Below are 24,094 nucleotides of genomic sequence, written 5' to 3'. Positions count from 1 at the left end.
GTTAATTATGTTTCTAGTCCCTATAAAATAGCGACCTTGTAAGTTTAGTCCCTACTTAATTTTAATAGCATTTTTAGTCCCTATAAAAAAAAATTTACTTATAATTTTAGTCCCTGCTAAAACAAAGTTTGATTAATTATCCTTAAACTCTTAAATTTTTGAACGATTTTTTTGAGACAAGATTAGAACACTATGAAAGGTTCGTTTACTAAAATTTAGAATTTTCTGACATGAAATGAATTAAATATGAATTTTTTAAAACGACAAAAGTTAAAGATAAAAAATAATAAAATCTGAATGTAGAAATCAAATTTTTCAATAATTTTTTGCGGACGAACTTTTAGTAATGTTCTAAACATGTCTGCAAAAAATTGTTCAAAAATTTAAGAGTTTAAGCATAAATTAAACAAATTTGAATTGAGTAGGGACTAATACTCAATGCAGAAAAACAAAATTAGGGACTAAAAATGCTATTAAAATTAAGTAGGGACTAAACTTACAAGGTCGCTATTTTATAGGGACTAGAAACATAATTAACCCACATAACAATTCAATAATGTAAAAAGATGTATGTTGCATTATCTCATAAATCCATATGGATAATGAGATTATTTTAAAATGGCAATGTCTATCTGAACATTGTCATCCAATAATAAAATGAGTGTTGAAAGAAAGTGTTTGAGCGGACAAAACAATGGGCCTTTGGTATTTATGATTTGATTTCTACTCTTCCCCCAGCACATTTTGCTCGCGCCCAACATGATTTCCAAATATACCCCTGCGTGACTTAACTCACGCACCTTAAAATCTCTGCGTGACTTAAGTCACGCACCACTGAACCTTTGCGCGAGTTAACTCACACAAGTTGGCCGGTGGTCAAAACTGAAGAACAAACGTTTTTTTTTTTCACTTTGGTCAGGTTTTCAACATTCAATTTACACGTTTTTAACCACTTTTACATGTTTTTTTTACCACATTTATGGTAGATACAAACTAGGTTATCATTCCTACCTATAAATACCCTCACAAACTTCCTCATTTCCTCACACCATCTCACATTATCTCCTCCCACTCTCTCCCCCTCTTTCTCTTCTTTTTTTCTTCTATAGTCTCTAGACTCTTTTTTACTCCTTTAGGTATATAGTGGTCGGTTCTTGTGGGAAATAGTGGTCAGTCGGGTTGGGGAAAAGGACATCATCTCTTGAGGTAAAATTATGTTTGCTTCCTTTTGCTCCCAAAATCTTTTTACCGTGGGTAGAAAGAATCATCCTGAGGGTATAAAAGGAACCAAATTTAAATTTACCTCAAGGGATCTTGATGTCATTTTCCCCAACAGGACTGATCACTATTTCCCCCAAGAGCTATCATTATATACCCAAGAGGGTAAAAATAACTTTTTCACCCTAAGAGGGTAAAAAGATAATAAGTAGATTAGTGAATTCAAATAAAATATATTTATTAATTATTGTAATGTTTGAATGATATTAATAAAACGAGAGTTATATTTATTAATTTTTTTATTTGTATTTATATTTGCATTTATTTTATGTTTATGATTATGTATTGAATAAATAAATATTGAATAAATAAAATCGAATTTATTTTCTAATTTTGTATTTAATGAATAAATAAATTAGAATAAAATAGAATTTATTTTCTAATTTTGAATTTATTTTAAGTGCATAAATAAATTAGAATACAACAAATAAATAATTTAGAATGAAGTGAACAAATAATTTAGAATAAAGTAAATAAAATAATTTGAATATAGTAAATAAATTAAAAAAAAGTAGCCACTATGCGCCACTTAACTTAACTTGTACATTTTTTTACACTTGCGTTAGTTAACTAACGCAAGGGCATTATAGTATTTTCAGCTGGATGCGAGCGAAAAGTGCAGGGGAGAGCAGAAATCTTATGATTTTGGGTCAAATGGGTTTGGATGATGAGATGAAGATTTGAGCAATATTTAAGAAGTTGAATTATGCTCTTTTCCCAAAAGTTTTTTTCTCATTTTCAACTGAACTTACCAAAATACCCATACGCATGTTAACTCACACATGGGTATTTTTGGAATTTCAGTTGGGAATGAGCAAAATGTGTTGGGTAAAGAAATATTTAAAGGAAATTGTGCAGTTTTGTGTCATTTTCACAAGTCAGAAACTTGGTCTCCACTTCAATTTCTCTTCTTCACCGCAACCAGTTACTGCCAAGGTTCCATTTTTTCTCTATTCATTTTCACTCTTTGCTGTTTTCCTTTTCGATCCTCTCTATTCTAAATTCCGCTTTTCTGTTTTGTTTATTTTTTTTTTCACCGCTTAACGAAATTTAGGGTTCTTAATTTTTACTCTGTAATTTATGCATGTTGAGTTTTTTGAGTGCATTACCTTAGATGGTGACGAATCTAATATATTTTGGTTCATGAATGAAATGCTACCTTTTTATAATTTTTTTCGAGATTTTTCTGTGATGTTTTTTTGCTCAATTTTTAGTCTTGCCGAGGTTTATTTGAAATGAATTAGGGTTTTTGTCATTTGATTTGATCTTTGTTTTGGTTTGGAGTTTGAAGAATGTGTGTTGGTGTGTTAACCCTTTTGATGATGATGTGAATTAGATTGTAAAATGGATTTTATTTGTTTGATTGTTTTTTAAAATGGTCTTAGTTTGTTTGACTGCTTTTGATGTAGTTGTTGGATTAGGGTTTTTTCTAACATGCATTGGGTGTCGGGCTGTTTCGAACAATTGAATTTGGTGGTCTGAAAGTAAAGGAGTGAACCGCGGAGGAGGGTAGCTGGAAAATTTAGGGTTTGTTTACCCTGTGTAAACATTTTTTGTTTTTATTTCCTAGAGTATGTGTTTATTTAGGGTCTGTTTACTTTGCGAAAATATGTCTTTGATGAAACTCTAGTTAGGGATGGTGCATTAAATGATAGAGAAAAGAAGAAATGCTAGTTAGGGGTTGGGAAGATGGAATTTCAAGGGGTATTTAACTGTGGGAAATGAGTGAAGGAGGGAATAGGGTTGGAAGTTCAGAGTTTGCCTGAACTTATGTGTTGGAAATTCGTGTTTGTTTGTTACCATAACTATGAGCATCTTTATAGTTTTTGGCATGAAGGAATAATACATGTTGTATTATTCTGTTTCTAGAAGGATTTGGCATTGGCTTCCTAGGTGTCCTTTGCCTCTGATTTGTAGTTGTGGTTTTAAGTGTTTTTTTGTTCTAAAGTTGCATGCTTTAGTTTGAAGACTGAAAATAGTGAATGTTCCTTTGAGTTTCTTGTTTAAGGTTGTTGACTTGTTGTGCATATGGGTTGGGATTGTATTGGGAAATGATTATCCAGATTCAGTTGTTTTGTAATTTTTTAAATTTCCGTGACAAATTTTGGAACTGGATTTTGTCTAAGGAGGCTGTTTGGTGGATATGCTTTCTGGTTTCATTCATGTGTGCAAGGTTTTCAAAAAGTAAAGGGATCCTCATTTTCACTTTTTGTATTCATTTTGCTTGGTTTGAGTCTAACAAGTTAACACACACACAACAGATGGGGTCGCTTACAATTTGTGTCAGAGGCTTCTATTATTGATTGTACTATTCTTTTTTGGTTGGATTCAAGTGTTCAATCTATCTATGCTGATACAATGATTTTATGATTGGAATTATGTTTTAATATCAAAAGTTTTTCAACGGTTCACACATTATTTCAAGATTTGAATTGGTTTCAGTCTAACAAGTTAACACACACACAACAGATGGGGTCGCTTACAATTTGTGTCAGAGGCTTCTATTATTGATTGTACTATTCTTTTTTGGTTGGATTCAAGTGTTTAATCCATCTATGCTGATACAATGATTTTATGATTGGAATTATGTTTTAATATCAAAAGTTTTTCAACGGTTCACACATTATTTCAAGATTTGAATTGACCAATGCAGGGCAGATGTAAATTTGAAGGCTGTATATCTTTTGGGAGACTGGTGGAGGTGGGGTATTGGAAGGTATGTTCACTCTCTGCTTTTTAATTTGGTTAAGTTGTTCTCGGAGCAATCAAATAAAATTTATATTTTTTTGGCAGTGCACTTGGCTACATCCCTCACTTTACGGTTTTAAGATTTGGATCATCGATGGACTGCAACAAAGAAGAGGCCTTAAGGGCCAAGGAAATCGCGGAAAAGAAGATGGAAAACAGGGATTTTGCAGGGGCTCGTAAATTTGCTCTTAAGGCTCAGCGTCTGTATCCTGTATTGGAAAATATAGCTCAAATGCTTGTTGTTTGTGATGTGCACTGCTCTGCTGAGCAGAAAGTATTTGGTGATGAGATCAATTGGTATGGAATTCTTCAGCTAGAACGCACAGCCGGTGATGCAATGATTAAGAAGCAGTTCCGAAAGTTTGCTCTTCAACTTCATCCCGATAAAAACAAGTTTGCCGGTGCAGAAGCTGCATTTAAGCTGATTGGAGAAGCTCAAAGAGTGCTTTCAGACAGAGAAAAACGAACTAGGTATGACATGAAGCTTAATGTGAACAAAACTGCTATGCCGCCGCGTTCTAATCAACCGAAGGTTCCTACGAATTTCAATTCTGCAACGAAAAACAATGTCAGGCCCAATTTTACAAACTCGAACACCCAGCAGCCTCCACAGCAGCAAAATAAGCAGCCTCCACAGCAGCAGAACGGTGTGCGCCGTACTTTCTGGACTGCCTGCCCATTTTGTTCCGTGAAGTATGAGTACTACAGAGAAATTTTGAATAAATCTCTTCGCTGTCAACAATGCCACAGGCTCTTCGTTGCATATATTCTGGATATGCAAGGTACATCACCGACAACTAACCTAAGTCAGCAAGCTTCCAAGGCGAATGTTGGATCTCAAGGCAACTCGCATGCTGAGAAGTCCAATACAAAGCCTTTCAAGAAAAAAGGCCCTGTTGGTGTCTCTAGAAAGCCAGATGTGAAGAGAAAGAGGAATCAAGTGGAAGAATTTAGTCAAAGCTCTGATTCTACAAGCAGCAGTGATTCTGAAGATGAAATAGTTGCTGGTAAGAATGGTTTTCCAGGTGTAGGAAACCATTCAACTGAGCAGCCACGTAGATCTGTGCGACAGAAGCATAATGTTTCCTACAGTGGTAACATGAATGGCACTGACAATGACTTATTACGACCTTCAAAAAGGGGTCAGGAGAATGGATCGCATTGTGGTGATGGTCAAAGTCACGGGGAGACTGCTAAAACAAATGTTCAGAATGGAGCAGCTGATCCAAAAGATGAACAGGTAAAACAGAAACAGGCGGAAAAGATAAGGGCAGGCGGAAAAGAAGCTGCAGAAGGGTCAAAGCAGATGGATAAAACTATAGAGCATTCTTCTCCAGGTTCAACCTCCAAGACATCAAATTGTCCAAATGCTTATGTTTATCCTGATGCAGAGTTCAGTGATTTTGACAAGGACAGGAAAAAAGAAAGTTTTGCACCTGGGCAGATTTGGGCTATCTACGATTCAATAGATGGCATGCCTAGATTCTATGCGTTAATTAGAAAAGTACTCTCTCCTGGATTTCGGTTGCAGGCGACATGGCTTGAACCACATCCAGATGACAATGATGAAATCAAATGGGTAGATGAGGAATTGCCTGTTGCTTGTGGGAAATTTAAACTTTGTAACACTGAAATCATTGAAGATCATCTGACGTTTTCTCATCTGGTTATGTTCAAAAGGAATGGCCGCAATACTTTTCAAGTGTATCCTAGAAAAGGTGAAACTTGGGCTCTTTTCAAAAATTGGGATATCACATGGCACAAGGATGTGGAATCTCATAGGCAGTATGAATACGAGTTTGTTGAAATCTTGTCAGATTATGTTGAAGGTGAGGGTGTATATGTTGCATACTTAGGTAAGTTGAAAGGTTTTGTAAGCATCTTCATTCAGATTATGAAAGAAGATAACCAGCCATTTCAAATTCCATCCGCGGAGTTATTTAGATTCTCTCACAGGATTCCATCTTTCAAAATGACTGGTCAGGAAGGAGTAGGCATTCATTTAGGGTATTTAGAATTTGATCCTGCATCTTTACCAATGAATCTTGAAGAGATTGCTGTTACTCAAAATTTGGATGTGAAGACTGGGCATAGTTCATGTGGCAGCGAGAATGCAAGGACTTCAAAAAGATCAAAACCCTCGATGTCACCTGAAGATATTGTATCCATTCCCAAGGTCAAAGTTGACACAAGCAATTTGACTGAGGTAAAGGATTCTCTTGATGATATGGATGACTGCCATGCTTCAGCTTCAACCCCAGAAGCTTTTGAAATTCCAGATGCTCAATTCTTAAACTTTGAAACTGGGAGGTCCCTTGATAAGTTCCAGGTTGGTCAAATATGGGCATTTTACAGTGATGAGGATGGAATGCCGAAATACTATGGTCAGATTAAAAAAGTTGTCACTAGTCCTACTATTGAATTGCATGTTTATTGGCTTGCTTGCTGCTGGCTGCCAGAGAATACCACTAAATGGGAAGATGACGGCATGCTTACTTCCTGTGGCAGATTTAAAGTCATTAAAACAAAAGATTTTCTCTCTATTTACAGTAACCTGTCTTGTATTTCACATCAAGTACAAGCTGATCCTATTGGCAAGAATTACACAATATATCCGAGGAAAGGGGAAGTATGGGCTCTATATAGGAAATGGTCAAATAAAATCAAGTGTTCTGACCTTAAAAATTGGGAGTATGACATAGTTGAAGTTCTTGAAGTAGCTGATTTGTTTATAGAGACTTCAATCTTGGAGCATGTTACTGGTTTTAGTTCTGTTTTCAGGGGAAAGTCAATAGAAGGTTCTTCAGGCAACTTGAGAATACCAAGAAAAGAATTGCTTAGGTTCTCTCACCAAATTCCAGCTTTCAAATTAACAGAAGAGCATGGCGATCTGAGAGGCTTCTGGGAACTTGATCCGGGTGCGCTACCGCCTTCATTCCTATGGCCGTAGATGAAGCTTGGTGAGTAAGAAGCTTTGTGCGACTGATATCTTTGAAATTTGCTGGACTGATAATTTTTTCTTTGGAGACTTTTTGTAATTACATGAAACTAGTGTCTGCTGATATGATAGCCCGGTGTAACATTTTGGTATTGTTCCGGCTAGCTCTTGAAGGAAAAATTGCCGTTGTTGTGCCGGTTCTTGGTTGCATCCGTGGCTTTGGTTTCTAGTTCATTTGAATCCCAGTTATATTGTGAATTGTCTACTATTGGGCTATAAACCAAGACAGGAACTGAGAGTTTACAACCGTATCTATTTTATTATTTTTTTAATTTTCTATGGATATCTTTCTCTTGCATGTTTGTATGACCGTAGACTTGAGTAGCCATGATGAACATAATCTCTTTTTTTTCTCCTCTCACTTCTTTCATGCATCTTTTTCAACGTGATTTTAAGAAGTTTTTGAAACTACACCATGGGTCCGTTTAGCATGCTGCAATCACTCTTTTTTACCATCATGGATGGTCCAGGAAAATAGAGGGTTATAAGTTTTTTTTTGAGAGCAAGAGGGTTATAAGTTTTATTTATCACTTATTTGCAATTTTTACATCCCCTCTATTTTTTCAATGAACAAAAAAAAGGGCAACCCGGTGCACTAGAGCTCCCGCATATGCAGGGTCCGGGAAGGGGTCCCACCATTTGGTGTATTGTACGCAGCCTTACCCTGTTTTACACAAGAGAGCAGGGTCCGGGAAGGGGTCCCACCATTTGGTGTATTGTACGCAGCCTTACCCTGTTTTACACAAGAGACCGTTTTCAGGACTTGAACCCGTGACCTTTCAGTCACATGACAACAACTTTACCAGTTGCGCCAATGCTACCCCTCTTTTTCAATGAACAAAAAAACTTCTTAAAACATTCAACTCAACGTCCTTGTACAATCAACATCAGTCTTTTTACTTGGTATTTGTCCAACATAATTTTTGTGTCATTTTAGTTTTTACAAAACTTTTAATCACAACACAAAAATTTAGGCCAGGCAACTCTGCAGTTTTCAGATTTTAAAAATGTTGGCATATTTTTTTTTTATAAAAAGAAAAAACCCTTTGCAGCTGCTATCAATGGTTAATTAATTGTTTTTAAACTCAAAATCAATTGATGCGCATAATTGTTGTCTCTTCCATCTATTTAGCAATTCGGATGAATTCATACTACTGGCCAACCAATAGTTTTTTGTGTCAAATTTGATGATCCAATTAGTATTTTCTCTAATAGAATCAGGATCTGCTCCGAGAGCAAGATCAGTTGTATAGAGGAAGATGACATTGGAACCATAAAAAAAAAAAAAGGAAGATACTCCATCCTGTATGTCAAACAAAGTTGATGAATATGATTTAAAATTTGGACAAAACTACATCAAGTATCTTATTATTATGTGATAAAGGAAAATCATATGCACAAAATGGATCGTGAGTTGATAATTTGTGGGTTAATCACATTAGGATTGAAATTTTGTGACTTTAAGAAAGTCATGATGGTGACTTTTGTGTAGGTCAATGTGTTTTACGTGAGAGAAAAATGAAAGAGAAATAGACTTTGTCTAATTTGTACAAACAAGATAGTATTGCACTACTATTGAATCATTAAATCTCGTCATATTTCACAAATATCTACATGGTGTGATTCGAGTGGATGCATGTATAAAAATATTTTACACTATTGATGTATACAAATTAAAACCTTATATGAAAAATGTTAATTACGTTTTCTATTTTTCAAATTTGTACCCAATAAAACCTTCAATCTAAGTAAACCCAAAAAAAAAATGACATTTTATGCATCACTCATTACAAGAGGTAATAGAATTATTTGTTTTATCCAGTCAAACAAAATTTGATTTATTTGTTTCGCCATGGAATCTATACATTTCGTTACAGACTTATTTCTCAAAGGGCATTTGGTCTAGTGGTATGATTCTCGCTTTGGGTGCGAGAGGTCCGGAGTTCGATTCTCCGAATGCCCCTTTTTCGTTTTAAATTATCATTTTTATACCGAATGCCCCTTTTTCGTTTTAAATTATCATTTTTATACAAATTTAGACTCATGAAATTCTTAACTAGCGGAAGCAAAATTATGAATCAAAACCTGTTTTAATTATACCATTAGTTTTGGAATTTTTTAATTTACTTTTTATTATTCTAAAATACATAATTAATCAGCAAGTTTATCACAACAAGAACCTAAAATCCTACCCTTTGAGTTGAGTTCAAACCATTTGTCTCATCACAATTCTGATTGACACAAAAGTCTGGATTTCTTTTAGTGTGTGTAACTGTGTTTAAAAAACCTAGTTTATCGTTTATTTTAACTTAAACTACTTATATATAATTCTTATATTGCCTTAGTTTTCTAATATTTTGAAAAACAAAATGAAAATGATTGTTTAATTATGATTCAACAACGATCAAACTATTGAGATGCAAACCAATCTATTTATACCATTCAATTATTGATACCACACATGACATGACAGTGATAGTAGTGTTGGAGAGTGTTTAGTATGGTGGGTGATAGTGGTAGAGAGGGTGTTGTTTGTGTTGGTGATTTCCAAAATAATGGAATCACTTTAGAACCAAAAGTTGTAACTCTTCATGGGAATCATTCATATACATTGGAACTTTTTGCAAAGAAGAGCTTAATGAACATTTGCATTGATTCAAGTGTGTATGATCATAACCTTTGGCAAAAGGGTGCTTAATGAATCATAACATTGATTCAAGTCAAAGGGGTGTTTTCTCTCATGTGAAGGGTCATATAATGCACTATAAATGTTTGACATTTGAGCATTAGTTAAAAAAAAAAAGAGAGAACTACAACACACAATTTTGGACAGAATTTTGTTGCATTAACAACATAATTCTCCCTCATTCTCTTACTCTAAATCATCCATCAATTCTCTAATGCATGAGTGAATTGCTGGAACCATAAATCTGTAAAATACTGTTAGGAGATACGCTTGGTGTGGTTGTGCAATACACGTCAATGAACTCATAGTATCCTGAAGGGGATTCGTCGGTCATTCCTTATTGCATCCAATATAAAGTTATTGGTGGGGGCGAATCGAACCTAAAGGTTAGTATGGCAACCCCATACGCTTTGAGTTTACATGCATAACTATTAACTTTTCAGGTTTCAAGTGCAGCAGCCTCTTCCCAACAATCAAGATATACAACAATCTTTGAAATTTATGTGCACACTTCATCGTATTCATCTTCATCATCTTCTTGGTAAAGTTATTGCAACAGACCCCCAACACAAGTTCCAACAATCTTTAGGTTCGATTTATGATTTACTTGTGATTAATGGCTGCAATTTTGGGAGAGATGAAAGTTTACATTTTCATCCATGACTACGGTGAACGGTAAACAAATTTCTTTTATGAACATATGTTTTGGAAATTTATGGATAAATATTTCATATGTGATGTGTTTATGTTAAATTTACATGTGGTTGTAGATAATATATGCATGATAAATTTTGATATGTATGAAATTTATCGTTTGAAATCTGTTTGATGTTAATTTGAACATGGGATAATGTGCATATAAGTGATTACCTATTATGCAATATTTAGTGTTCTAAATGCATGTGTATAGTATCTAAGTAAATATGAAATATGTTAGATTTAACATGTGGTGACATATATATACATGATTTAGAAATTGTTCAAGTATATGAATTTTGATGAGTATAGTAATATGTTAAGAATGTTTAAACACTATTTTATTTATAAAAGTAGTGTAGATAAATTGTCAAAATATCAAGTGGTTGCTTTAATGATATTATTTACTTTGTGTAAGAAATTATTATCATTAATATTGTGTTGATATTATATGTACATGATAATATGAAAAGTAATGGTTAATTTCTTGTTTATCATGATATTAAAATAATTTGGGTATGTTTTGAATTATTGTAAGTTGATATGTTCAAGGAAGAAAGTCATAGAAAATATTAATGATTTTGGTTCATTGTTTATTCTTCTATGTCATTGTTTATTGATATTTAGCATTGAACATATTTAAACATAAACTTGAATTTAACACAATGAATTTATGATATATGTATTAGTTATATGATAACTAAAATCAAAATGTTTGTGTTATATTTGATTTTATATGGAGTATATGACTTGCATGTTTAATCCCATCTTATGAAGTTTGGTTATGACATTCTTTTATGATCAAGTTTTATTTTGCTATGTATGTTTAATGCATTCAATGTATGATATATCTTGATTAGATATAAAAAAAAGTTGAAGTTCAAATTGAAATGCATGTTAAATATTGTTATAGCAAAGATGTAATGACATAAAAGTTTGTGTATTATTACAATATACTCAATTGACAAAAGTGTCATAGTTTGATGATGGTTGATAAATACTATCAAGAGTATATAAGTTGATCCATAGACATAGCTATGAGAATTAAAAATCTATGTGAAGAATTGAATATTCAAAGTTTATAAAAGTTAAAAGAAAATCTTGCAATTATTTGACGAAATGATTGACAAGGAATGATGTCTTTGGAAATGATGTTGAATACATTGAAGACATTATTAGGGATGTGGTACAAACCCAAATCTAATTGATCACCAATGGTGGAAACTCAACCCACACTTGAGTAGCATCAAGTCTTGGGTTCATTGGTGAAAATACACTATTAGAGTGATTGAAGTAGAGCTGTTAAAATGGGCGGCCCGGCCAGTTTAGGCCCGGCCCGATGGGCAACGGGCTTTTTAGGGCCGGGCTAAAAAGCCCGGTTTAAATATGGGCTAGAATAATTGAGCCCGAGCCCGGCCCTATACGGGCTCCCGGACTAACGGGCCAGCCCGGCCCGCATGTATCTAGTTTTTTTTTTTTCAAGCTTATTTCAATCCTGGGCAATCAATTAGTTCAGTTAGGCATGGCAATCAGTTAGTTCAGTTTCACCTTATTAATGTATAAAGAAATTAATGTATAAAATAAAGTAAAAAACTCATGACAAGAATCAACCAGCTGAAAGATTTTTATCTGATAAACTACAACAAATATTTTGATGCGTATTTATTCGTATCTCATTGAAAGTGACTACATGAATTCAAGGATCCACAAGGTGAAATTTCAACAAAGAAGGATCCACAAGGTGACTACATGCGTATTTAATTTCTGTCATTGGAGATATTAAATGTTTTGAGATGCAGTCATTTAAATTCTATCATCTTCTACAAAGGTGTTCAAGTTCTTCAAATTATAACAAAATATTTAATTGCTGGAAAGTAAATTAGTTTTTTTGAGAAGGGAAAATAAATTGCTGGTCAATACTATTAGCTATCAACCTCAAAAAAAGAACATTGTGAAAACCCAACTTAAGATCCCACTGAAGAGCTCTAAAATACCACATACTTTACCCTCTGTAAGAATATCTCTTAAGAAAATCACGTGTGTGTGTGTCTAACGAGATGAATAAATCGGAGGATGATGCAGTCATACGATCACCAAGTGAATTAACACTTCCAACTACATGAATGAATATACTAAAGTTCACTTCATCAACAATGCAAAATACAGAGTTCTCAGTACCATTATTGGCACATCATCTGCACTAGAGCATGGACTAAACATGCCAGTGCTGCTGGTGCTGATATCCTATGAGATAATATAAAATACTTTTAAGATTAGAAATTGGTCATAGGAGATAAACTATAAAGTCAAAGACAAAGACAAAAAAAAATTGTATTTTTTGACTGGCTGGCGGGCCGCCCGGAGCCCGAACGGGCCAGCCCTAACGGGCTACGGGCTTTTTCGGACCGGGCTAAAAAGCCCTGAAAAAATTCGGGCTTTCGGGCCGGCCCGTACGGCCCGACCCATTTTGACAGCTCTAGATTGAAGTACTTGACAATAGATACATCCCAAGGGGTAAAAGTACTTGGATCATAAGAAGAAAAATGGTAGGATGAGGTTTTCCTCTTAATGGACATATAGCATATATTTGCTGGAATGCATACTTATGGGGCATTTCCGATATAGTCTACCTATGTGAGAATGAAGTTTGGCTGCTTCACGGAGTTCAAGGGTTTGACTCTTAAATTCTCATGACAAGGGATATATGACACAAGACCTTCTTAATGTGTCATCTTACAAGTCTCTTTATCAATGGTACCGAGATTCTATGTGTAAGTTATGCACACTTGTTCTAATGAATAGTTGGTTCAAAGCTTGCCTACCATACTATTTGGGAATGAGCGAAAACTTAACTTACTAAGTAATGGTTCAAATCGCGAGATACCATTATCTGAAGGCATGGAATTTCCGGATTTATGTGATTTAGTATTTTGAAAATGGTGGGGGATTGTTGGTGATTTCCAAAATAATGGAATCACTTTAGAACCAAAAGTTGTAACTCTTCATGGGAATCATTCATATACATTGGAACTTTTTGCAAAGAAGAGCTTAATGAACATTTGCATTGATTCAAGTGTGTATGATCATAACCTTTGGCAAAAGGGTGCTTAATGAATCATAACATTGATTCAAGTCAAAGGGGTGTTTTCTCTCATGTGAAGGGTCATATAATGCACTATAAATGTTTGACATTTGGGCATTAGTTAAAAAAAAAAAAAGAACTACAACACACAATTTTGGACAGAATTTTGTTGCATTAACAACATAATTCTCCCTCATTCTCTTACTCTAAATCATCCATCAATTCTCTAATGCATGAGTGAATTGCTGGAACCATAAATTTGTAAAATACTATTAGGAGATACGCTTGGTGTGGTTGTGCAATACACGTCAAGGAACTCATAGTATCCTGAAGGGGATTCGCCGGTCATTCCTTATTGCATCCAATATAAAGTTATTGGTGGGGGCGAATCGAACCTAAAGGTTAGTATGACAACCCCATACGCTTTGAGTTTACATGCATAACTATTAAACTTTTCAGGTTTCAAGTGCAGCAGCCTCTTCCCAACAATCAAGATATACAACAATCTTTGGAATTTATGCGCACACTTCATCGTATTCATCTTCATCATCTTCTTGGTCAAGTTATTGCAGCAAACCCCCAACACAAGTTCCAATTGTTTGTAGGTGATAGATAAGGCTAATATTTGGACAATGTAAACTACCATCAGCATGGAGAGGGAGAGAAAATGAACAAAAGGTGGAATTATGAACAATGTGAGAAAGACAAATTCTTATCATATTCAAATAAAACCAAAAAAATTAATAGATAAGATAGGATCCACGAATTAATTGAGAAAAAAACAAAAATTCATTTTCTATGTGTACCATTGGTTCTCCGACAAAGATGAGTCATTGCTAATCGGCGGTAAAAACTTTGTACCAATATTACAGTGACAAAAGATAGTATTTCCTTTTCAATTTAGGCATGGGTTAAATTAAATCTAATATCGCTTAATTATATTAAAATAATGGGCTCAATCCCTAACTTTAGAGTAATATACACCTCTTTCCCTTAAGAGAAATTTGAACTCACACCTCCTACAAAATTATATATGTTCCTCCTTAAGAGATGTTTGAATTACAATATCCTTCCTTAAGAAAATATTATAAAGTAAATCATATTCCCCTTCCTTAAGATATGTTTGAATTACAATATCCTTCCTTAAAAATTAAACATGTATCACATTTTAATACATTTTAACCTAAATAAATAATTTTCTTATATCAATAATAAACTTTAAGCCACGATTTAAGAAAAAAAAATTGTTCCTTTATTATTTCAAATGTCAATGTTAATTACTTCTAAACAATTGTTTGCTCTAAATTTATCCAATTAGCTGAAATTAAAAAGAAACAAAATAAGAGAGGGTGGCTTTTTTTTACAAGATAAGAAAGTAAATTTTTACAAACGAATCATTTAAAATTAAAATAAATTTAAAAATTGCAACGTTAATATTTCAACTTTCCGAAATCAGTACTATAAAAAATCAAGACATAATAAGAAGGAAGAAAAAGAGAAACTTTTCTGAAGATATTCTCATTTTAACCAATGTAACTCAACAAAAATAAATTTTCCTCACAATTTCAACACAATAATTTCTGAAATCCTTTTCACTTTTTATTTGCATGGCATTGACACATTCACATTTCAACGTTTCAATTCAATGGCAAAGAACAAAAAAGTTGAACAAAACAAATTAATAACTGTGGAATACAAGGTTTCAATGCATTGTAACGCTTGTGAAAGAAACGTTGTAAAAGCCATATCTAAGTGTAAAGGTATTCATTTCATGTCTTGTCTCTTTTGACCATGTTGTTTTTTATTTGACCCTATAATGTAACAATTACACACACATAGTATTTAGTATAATTGTGTAACCATGGTTTTCTTTTTTTTTGTTGATTAGGAGTGGAAAAGTTCATTACTGACATGAACAAACACATAGTGGTGGTAACGGGTCGAATTGATTCAAAAAAAGTATTGAAGAAATTAAAAAAGAAGACGGGAAAAAAAGTTGAGATTATGTCCACCAAAGATGAAGAATCAAATGATGAATCTCATGAAGAGAGGCTTGTTATAATTCCACCATTTGTGTTTGAAAATGATTGTTGCATTAAAACTGAAGATTTGATGATATTCAGTGATGAAAACCCAAATGCATGTTCAATAATGTAATAGTCCATTTTTATTCAATATACTATTAGTAGTATTTATTGATTGATTGATTATGGTGCATGTGTTATGTCAAGCTTTTGCTTGTAATTGATGTTGATAAGAGTAAAACATTGATTTAATGAAGTTTAGTTAATTTACAATATTTGGATAATTGACTTGTCATGTGTCCTTTTTCTCCATTGAGATTAATGGAACCTGTAACGTATCAAGAAGTAATTGAAGGAATTTCCACTACAATTTCATTTAAGTTAGTTGAAGTTGACATATTGATTTGTTTATTTGTATGAATTTTTCATTGGTTTCTTTTTGTTAGAATTAACATTGATTGATGGATTGTGACACTTGTGTGATGCATGTTATGGCTTGTCCCCTTCATAAGCTTAATTAACGTATATAAACGCTTAAGCGTGTGTCTCTCACTAATCTGAATGATTTATAAACGAGTTTCTATCGCACAAAGTGCACCACTGAAAATACAGGATAAATTCTTTTACGTTATGTAATGGCATAGTTTATATTTATATTTTTATATTAAGTGTGCAATAGAGTTTTAAGTCTTGTTAATTATATCATTTACAAAATATGTTGGTGATAAAAAAGAGTCTGATTTCTAAAACAGGGTAAACTGCAAAAGAATAGTCCAAGACAAAATAAGGTTCTTAATTTGACTCTTCATGAACTAAGTTCCTCTGCAAATTAGCAATCTTTTTCTTTAAAGCGATACCGTTCAAATTTCGGTTTAGATAACAGAAATGCGGCTTCTCTTTTGCACCCGCAAGAAAAAGTTAAGACTTTTTTTTTTTTTTAGACTTATTTTCGCCTTTATAATTAGTTAGTATTATAGTGCACGTGTGGATTTGCAATAGTGTAACAGAATCACAATGTGTAATTTTGAAAAACAACATTTCGGAACTTCAGCAAAATTATGGTGTCATTGAGGATTTTGTCGCATCGTGATTCCATACATGCAACTATTTGACAACCTGCGTTAGCCGTTATCTAGTTAAATAATTTACATCATTACTTCTTCACATTAGACAAGATGAATTAATCACAAAAATGTTGTATCGTGTATATTGAGGGGAATGACAAATTGAACCCCTTTGTATTTTTCTTATGACATGACCTCTAATGCCTCTCTTGTTTGTCCAAGTATGTTGAACACTGTTGCTGCTATGTGAGAGGGTGTAAGACCAGCCATTGACAATTGGTCAGCAGGTGATCCATGGTCAATATATCGGTCGGGAAGAACCACCGGCCTCCACTGCATAGTTGTCATGTAAATCAAAGCATGAGTTTTGAATTGGCAACTAGTAGTATTTAATGTTTACATTGAAAAGGGACTTGTTTACTTTCTTACCTTCAAATTTCCATCTAAAAGACCATCAAGGGCCATGAACTGAGCAACATGAGAACCAAATCCTCCAATTGATCCTTCTTCTACGGTGATCAGAACCTCATGTGATTTTGCCAGACTGCGAATCAAGGATCGATCCAATGGCTTGCAGAAACGTGCATCGGCAACAGTTAAGCGCAAGCCATGTTGTTCAACTAAGGAAGCCGCAGCCAAACAGTTCTGAACGGCTGACCCGTAGCCCAATAGGGCTACTCTTTCTCCTTCAATTAGTATCCTACCTTTCCCAATCTGTTAAAATATCAGAACACAAATGTCAAGCCATTTGTCATAACTCATAGGACCAGTTGAATATATTTTTAGTCAGTACAAAATTATGACTTTTTATGTTTAGTAATTAGTCCCTACATAAATTTGATCAACTTAGACCCTACTTTTATAAAACTTCACGATAAATGAGGATTTTTAGTCCCTGTACTTGGTATCAATAAAAGCAAATTAAAGACTAAAATTGAACAAAATTTATGTAGGGAAAAACTTGAAAATATGTGAATTTTATAGGGACTAAAAACATATTTAGTAATTTGTAATGTTATGCCTAAAATTCTCCAAGAGGATATGTATGTATGGAGAAATAATTTTAATTTTACCTCAAGAGGAATGCCTTTGTACTCGGCTGGAAGTTCAACACCAATGCCATTTCCCCTCGGGTATCGGAAACAACTCGGTCGATCGTCGATGGCTGCTGCAGTGGCAACCATGTGACAAAGCTCTGCTTCATCAGAAGGAGCCATCACCACCATGTTGGGGAGGCATGCCATAAAAGTGACGTCAAAAGAACCACAATGTGTAGGACCATCTGATCCAACTAATCCAGCTCTGTCCATTGCAAATCTTACAGGAAGCTTTTGCAAATCCACGTCATGTACCACCTGTGGTATGGACATGAAATTCATACTTTGAGCACTAGTTTCAATTTTCAAGTTCATATTTGTGCAATGATTTCGATTAAATGAGGATTTTTAGTTCCTGTACTTGATTTCAAACTTCAAAATATGAACTTCTCGATTCACACCGCATAAATTTTTCAAAATGTTGGGAGAGAACAGATAAGTTCTTATTTTAATTATTTAAATTAAGGAAGCTATAAAATGTTTCAAATGATGAATTGCGATTGTAATATTAATTGATCATGTGTCTTGGTATTCTTTCAAAAAATTTAAAATCTCAAATTTATTACATAATAGACTTAGCCCTCAAAAACCCTCCACCCAAGCATACCTCAAAAGTATAGATATCATACTGTATAACTTTTTTCATATGATGGGAGAGAAGTTGTTATTCTACCTGGTCATAGGCCCTTTGCAAGAATGATGAGTATATTGCACAAAAAGGCTTAAGGCCTTCACAAGCTAGACCTGCAGCAAATGTAACGGCATGTTGTTCTGCTATCCCCACGTCAAAGCATCTTGTTGGGAATCGGCGATGGAAGAGATTCATGCCAGTTCCACCTCCCATCGCAGCATGTATTGCGATAATATCTTTGTCAGCTTTGGCTTCTGCAATCAAAGCCTCTGCAAAGTATGTTGTGTAAGATTGCGTTTTAGCCGTTGCTTTGAATTGCTTTCCAGTTGGTGGATCAAACTTGGTAACTCCTGGAAAATCAAACCAACTCACATATCTGTGAGGAATGCAGCAAGTCAAAGCATATATGTCGCTAGACAGATAGATCTTAATTTGAGATTATTCAATATGCTTCTAGTGATGGATAGTAATTGTTCAAAATATATAAGGTCCATTACCATGATACTTGTCAGCGGCTTGCTCTGCGTATGGATATCCGCGGCCTTTTTCGGTGATAACATGGATCAATACAGGACCGGTACTATTAGTAGTTTTGACTTCTTTGAGAATGGCAACTAGATCATCTATGTTATGACCATCAACAGGACCGATATAGTAGAGTCCAAGCTCTTCAAAAAGTGTTGATCCAGTACCACTGATCATACCACGAGCATACTCGTCAACTTTCGCAGCCAATTCATGCATAGGACCTCCAATTCGTTTTGTTACTCCCTATAAAAATATCATTTTGTCAAGAAGAAGCTTCAAATGGATGGTCTTGAGATAACTCATTAAGTGTATTATTACTCACCTTTGCAACCTCTCTCAATTCTCTAAGAGGTTTGTTTGATTGTAACCTACTTAGAGCACTACTCAAAGCTCCTACAGGTGGTATAGGTCCATCAAGAGTAGCAGTTGGTAAAGAAACTTGTTTGTTGTCATTCAAAATTACAATCATATCAGAATCAAGATATCCAGCATTGTTCATAGCTTCATAAGCTTGACCCGCTGTCATAGCACCATCACCAATAACAGCAACTACATCATTCTTTCTTCCCTTCAGATCTCTCCCAACAGCCATTCCTATTGGTTCAATACAATTGCCAAAGTTAAATCCAAATCAAAATATCACATCATTGAACTAGAAAGGACAAGCTTACACACCATCTTTCTATTTCATTATTCATTCATGTAAATATCATATGTTGCCTGAAAAATCATTTGTCTTAAACTATGAAGCACTGACTCAAACACCAGACACGAAACTGAGACTGACACGTTAACACCGATATTAATTTGAAAAAATTGGAAGAACTAAATAACTAAATGTAATACATTTATAGATGTCATGTCAGTGCTCACGTCTTCAAAATGAAGTGTCGGTGCTACATAGTTTTAAGAGCCAGATAGTAGAGAGAAGAATTACCAAGTCCAGCTGAAATAGTAGTTGAACTATGACCAGTGCCAAAAGAATCATATTCACTCTCAGAACGTTTTGTAAATCCAGATAACCCATTAGTCTGTCTCATGGTATGCATCTTATCCCTTCTACCAGTAAGAATTTTATGAGGGTATGACTGCAAAAAAAAAAAAATCAAAACATAAGGTTTCAATTCACAACAATTATCAAACAAAATTCCATCCTCAACAAACATAGAAAACATAACACCAACCTGGTGACCAACATCCCACAGAATCTTATCCTGAGGTGTATTAAAAACATAGTGAAGAGCAATAGTGAGTTCAACAACACCTAAACTTGAACCTAAATGTCCCCCAGTTCTTGAAACACTGAAAATAACATCAGAACGTAGTTCATCCGCAAGCTGTTTCAGCTCCTGAATCAATCATTCAAAAATTATTGTAATTAAAACCAATGACATTAAGAAACAACATAAGCAACTATTGTATACTATAAGATAAAATGAAGTCAACAAAAGTCGATGTATCTGGTCAAAATGATACATTAATTTTTGTTGACTCAACTTTCTCTTATATATAGGTCCGGAGCGAGTATGATTTATGAGTGTAGTACCTTGGTGGAGAGATTTTTCATGTGGATTGGGTAGTTAATAGTGTCAAGTAGTGGAGTAGGAGGTCTTTGAGAATAATATTCTCCCATCTCAGAAAGTGAAGCATGAACAACACCAATCTTTTTCTTGAGTTTGTTGTGTTGTTGAGAGTGAGAGAAGAAATGAAGACCCCATTGAGAGTGAGAAGAAGAAGAAGAAGGAAGAAGAAGTGTTCTTCTGGGATCACAAGGTGTTACAAAAGAAGGACATGCTAATGAACAGAGATCCATAACAAACAGAAAATGGAAGTGTGCAATGAATAGTATGAAACAGAAACAATGAAATGAATTAATGAATAGTATGTAACAAAACAACAACCTTTGTTTGTGTTGGTTAATATAATAAAATTGTTATTATATTATATATAGTAGTATGGTTATTATGATTATTATAATATTATTGGTTAAGAAGGAGACGTGGGTGATTGTGAACGAAGTGGACTGGAGAATTGAAATTATGGGTTGGGATTCGTACAGCATATGCATTGTTCAACTATTTTTGTTTTCGAATGGAGGTTGCCACTCTTCATCAATTTAATTGGCCCACGTCATCAGATATCTCAACTGGATAGATTTTTAGATAGATAAAATTAATGGGGGAATTAGTCACTTTAGTCCCTGAATAAGAAATGAGTCGTCAATTTAGTCATTGAATACAGATAAATTGCAAAATAGTCCCTGAATGTAGACTTTTTTAGTCAATTTAGTCCCTGAATGCAGACTCCGTTCGTCAATTTAGTCCCTGAATGTAGACTCCGTTAGTCACTTTAGTTCCTGAAATTGACCAACAAAGTCTACATCCAGGGACTGTTTTGCAATTTCTCTGTATTCAAGGATTAAAGTGATTACTCCTTTCCTATTCAGGGACTAACGTGACTAATTCCCCTAAAATTAATACTCTCAATTTTCACTTTACTTGCTAGTATCTATCTTCTAGCAACTATATATATTTATTATATTTTCTTATTTACTGCATAAGTAAATTCACTTGATATGTTATTTTTTAAACAGGGTATGTATTAGTGTAGGGTCTCTTTGGTAAGCCCATAAAAGAGCTTTTAGCTTTTAGCTTTTAGCTTATAAGCTCGTTTGATAAAAAAAAGTCCTGTTTGGTAACACTTTTCACCATGAGCTTATAGCTTATTTCACGAGCTTATAAGCTATTTTTCAGAAGCTACTTCAAGTAGCGTTTGAGCTTATAGCTTTTAGCTTCTCATGTTTTATTCCATTTTTACCCTTACCACTTTAACTAAAACCCATGTTTACCCTTAATAATTAATTTATTATAATTTAAAACAAAACAAAAACGATGCTACATCTGCATGTACACACGATTGTTGAATCTCTACCGTGAAACCATTGTTCAGTATAAGACACATACAATTTTTTTTCCTATTGTTGTTGTCCTTTTAATTGTGCAATATAATTTTTATTTTCAATTGTGCTACTGCTGGGTATGTATGTATACGTATGTTTTTTTTTTGTTTCATCCTTCGTTCTTTTTAGCAAAACTTTTTAATCTTATGAATTGATTATTTTTTATTTTATTCTTAAAATAAATTTGTAAACTTTAGTTTTTTTATTAATGTATAATAACGGTAAACTGAATCGAAATAAATTGAAAATAAATTTTTACCGAAAAACAATAATTTAATAATATTTAAAAATTTATTAAATTTAAAATATTTAAATTATCAAATATCTTAAATATTAATTTATAGTGGTATAAATTTTAGATGAATTAATAATGTCCTTTTATGTAATTTTACATTTATCAGCTAGTTCAACCACTAATTTTACCAAACACTCTAATTAGCTTATCAGCTATCAGCTATCAGCTAAAAGCTATCAGCTAGCTTATCAGATAAAAGCTATCAGCTAGCTTATCAGCTATCCGCTATTTTTACCAAACAGAGCCTTAATTTTTTATTTTTCTTTCGTAGAGAACTGCAAATCCTAAACCAGTGAATGGAATGATGGGAATCCTAATGCTTTATCATGTTAAACACGCGTACTGTCCTTTTACACTATTTTTCTTCCATCATAAAATGGAATGAGCATCTTGCTTTTCTTAGGTTCTCATAATATTTATATGAAAACTAAGTTATCAATCAACAAAAGATGATAAAGTTATTCATTCTAATTTTACATTCATCAAAATCATACATTCGTACTTAACTGTTTATGTTATACAATAATGGAAGATAAATAAATAACTTTAATTGGTATCAAAATTAAGGGATGAATAAGAATTTGTCATATTTTAATAAGATTCTGGATACCTTTATTCAAAATAAAATAAAAAAGATTCTGGATACTTATTAATTATGGCTCTTATTAGCATGGACCCATTACATTACGGGTTCACAAGAACTAATTGATTTTGTTGATTTTTTTCTCCTACAAATCAGTTACCGTGTGTAGGGATGACAATTGAACTCAGATCCGATGGGCACTCGCAAGAAATACCCGCTGTGGGTAGTGTGTGTTTGGGTTTGGGTATGGGTAATTACCCGCAAATTTGAATGGGTATGTGCGATGTACTACTCAGCCCCACATCCCGCATATATGTATTTATATAATATGATAAATAATTTATTTATTTTTTGTGTACAATAAATTAATTTAATGAACTATTTAAGTCTAACCCTGAACCTAAAACAACTTAATAAAAACTTTAGCAACAATTTATTATGACTTTAACATGCACCGTGACTTTTTAATGTATAACTAATGTAATGTATCTATTTTTTCTTTCTTTCTAGGGATATTTTGGATATTTTTTTATCTGGCTAAATACTACGATTCACACTATTTTATAAGTTGATTTGAAAATTTTTGGATCATAGTTTTATTTCAATTGTGATTTTTTTAATTGTATTTTCATGGTTACAGTGCATGTAATGGGTGCGGGTATGAGCACTTAAGTGTCCATAGGGTAGGGGGAAGGGCACTAAAGTTGTTGCCCACGAGGGTACGAGCGTGAGTACGGGCATTTTTTACAAATGCGGGTGTGGGGATGGGTACTATAGTACCCTGTCCACTGGGTACCCATTGTCATCCCTACGTGTATGTCTACTTCACTCTAGTTGTTAGCATATGTTAATTATCAATAAACTTAACACAGCTCATTTATGATTAACCACTTTGGCAAACAATGACAATTCATGACAAGGAAAACTTCAACACTAATGTGTAACGATGAGAAAACCTCTCAAGATATAGAAGCAAAAGATATGACACAATGAATTCATATGTTTTTTCTGAAAATTTTATTAACATCAATCGAAATCAAATGAAGGGTTGAGACATATATATATATATATATATGAGGTTTGCTACAATAGACCCACTCATTTTCATGAAGGTCTATTTTAGCAAGGAGCACCTTTTCACTTGGACAAAAATACCCATGTTTTTGTTTTTTGAACCAATTAAAATTAAAGGACACAAATGTAATTGTCAATTTTTCTTTTTATTTTCTATTTTTCTTACTGTTCTTTGGTATCTCGTATCTAGCGCTTTTTCTGAGTTTTTGTCATCCCTCTTCCCTCATCACTTTCTCTGTGTTCTAGTTTTCTAATCTGCAATCTCTCTTCTCTTGAAATCTTATGAGGTTTCAATTTCTTTTTTCCAATTATGTTTTCGATTTTAGTTTTACACAGAAAAGGAACTGATGA

At 33.7% G+C, this 24,094-nt stretch overlaps 3 protein-coding genes and 1 non-coding gene across 4 annotated transcripts; 3 read left to right on the top strand and 1 right to left on the bottom strand.

The window, feature by feature from the left end:
• Positions 1-2,145: 2,145 nt before the first annotated feature.
• Positions 2,146-7,326, top strand: LOC146902511 (uncharacterized). Its single transcript, XM_085737661.1, has 3 exons — positions 2,146-2,214; positions 3,932-3,994; positions 4,072-7,326. The coding sequence occupies exon 3, from the start codon at positions 4,121-4,123 to the stop codon at positions 6,974-6,976; it is 2,856 nt and encodes a 951-aa protein (XP_085593787.1). The 5' UTR covers positions 2,146-2,214; positions 3,932-3,994; positions 4,072-4,120; the 3' UTR covers positions 6,977-7,326.
• Positions 7,327-8,915: 1,589 nt separating this feature from the next.
• Positions 8,916-8,987, top strand: TRNAP-UGG (transfer RNA proline (anticodon UGG)). The gene has a single exon. It is a non-coding gene; the product is annotated as a tRNA-Pro (tRNA).
• Positions 8,988-15,074: 6,087 nt separating this feature from the next.
• On the top strand, positions 15,075-15,645 carry LOC146902509 (heavy metal-associated isoprenylated plant protein 19-like). The gene is made up of 2 exons (XM_085737660.1): positions 15,075-15,248; positions 15,377-15,645. Exons 1-2 carry the CDS (start codon positions 15,134-15,136, stop codon positions 15,643-15,645), a joined length of 384 nt encoding a protein of 127 aa, XP_085593786.1. The 5' UTR covers positions 15,075-15,133.
• A 904-nt stretch (positions 15,646-16,549) lies between these two features.
• CLA1 (Deoxyxylulose-5-phosphate synthase) lies at positions 16,550-20,750 on the bottom strand. The gene is made up of 9 exons (XM_085737659.1): positions 20,379-20,750; positions 20,017-20,181; positions 19,770-19,920; positions 19,155-19,426; positions 18,802-19,075; positions 18,347-18,654; positions 17,650-17,931; positions 17,006-17,290; positions 16,550-16,909 (listed from the first exon to the last, which is right to left on the bottom strand). Exons 1-9 carry the CDS (start codon positions 20,643-20,645, stop codon positions 16,760-16,762), a joined length of 2,154 nt encoding a protein of 717 aa, XP_085593785.1. The 5' UTR covers positions 20,646-20,750; the 3' UTR covers positions 16,550-16,759.
• Positions 20,751-24,094: the final 3,344 nt, after the last annotated feature.

Source organism: Medicago sativa, chromosome 8 (genome assembly GCF_051527215.1).
Source record: "Medicago sativa cultivar Bolivia chromosome 8, Bolivia_mono, whole genome shotgun sequence".
Lineage (NCBI taxonomy): Eukaryota > Viridiplantae > Streptophyta > Magnoliopsida > Fabales > Fabaceae > Medicago > Medicago sativa.
This window is presented reverse-complemented; position numbering and strand designations above follow the sequence as displayed.

What these genes read in the sequence shown, in the direction of transcription:
- LOC146902509 (XM_085737660.1), top strand. Translation starts at nt 15,134, where the DNA reads ATGGCAAAGAACAAAAAAGTTGAACAAAACAAATTAATAACTGTGGAA. An exon ending in AGCCATATCTAAGTGTAAAG is followed by an intron (nt 15,249 to 15,376) that starts GTATTCATTTCA and finishes TTTGTTGATTAG; the next exon opens with GAGTGGAAAAGTTCATTACT.
- CLA1 (XM_085737659.1), bottom strand. Translation starts at nt 20,645, where the DNA reads ATGGATCTCTGTTCATTAGCATGTCCTTCTTTTGTAACACCTTGTGAT. An exon ending in AATTGAGAGAGGTTGCAAAG is followed by an intron (nt 19,076 to 19,154) that starts GTGAGTAATAAT and finishes ATATTTTTATAG; the next exon opens with GGAGTAACAAAACGAATTGG. An exon ending in ACAAAGGCATTCCTCTTGAG is followed by an intron (nt 17,291 to 17,649) that starts GTAAAATTAAAA and finishes ATATTTTAACAG; the next exon opens with ATTGGGAAAGGTAGGATACT.
- LOC146902511 (XM_085737661.1), top strand. Translation starts at nt 4,121, where the DNA reads ATGGACTGCAACAAAGAAGAGGCCTTAAGGGCCAAGGAAATCGCGGAA.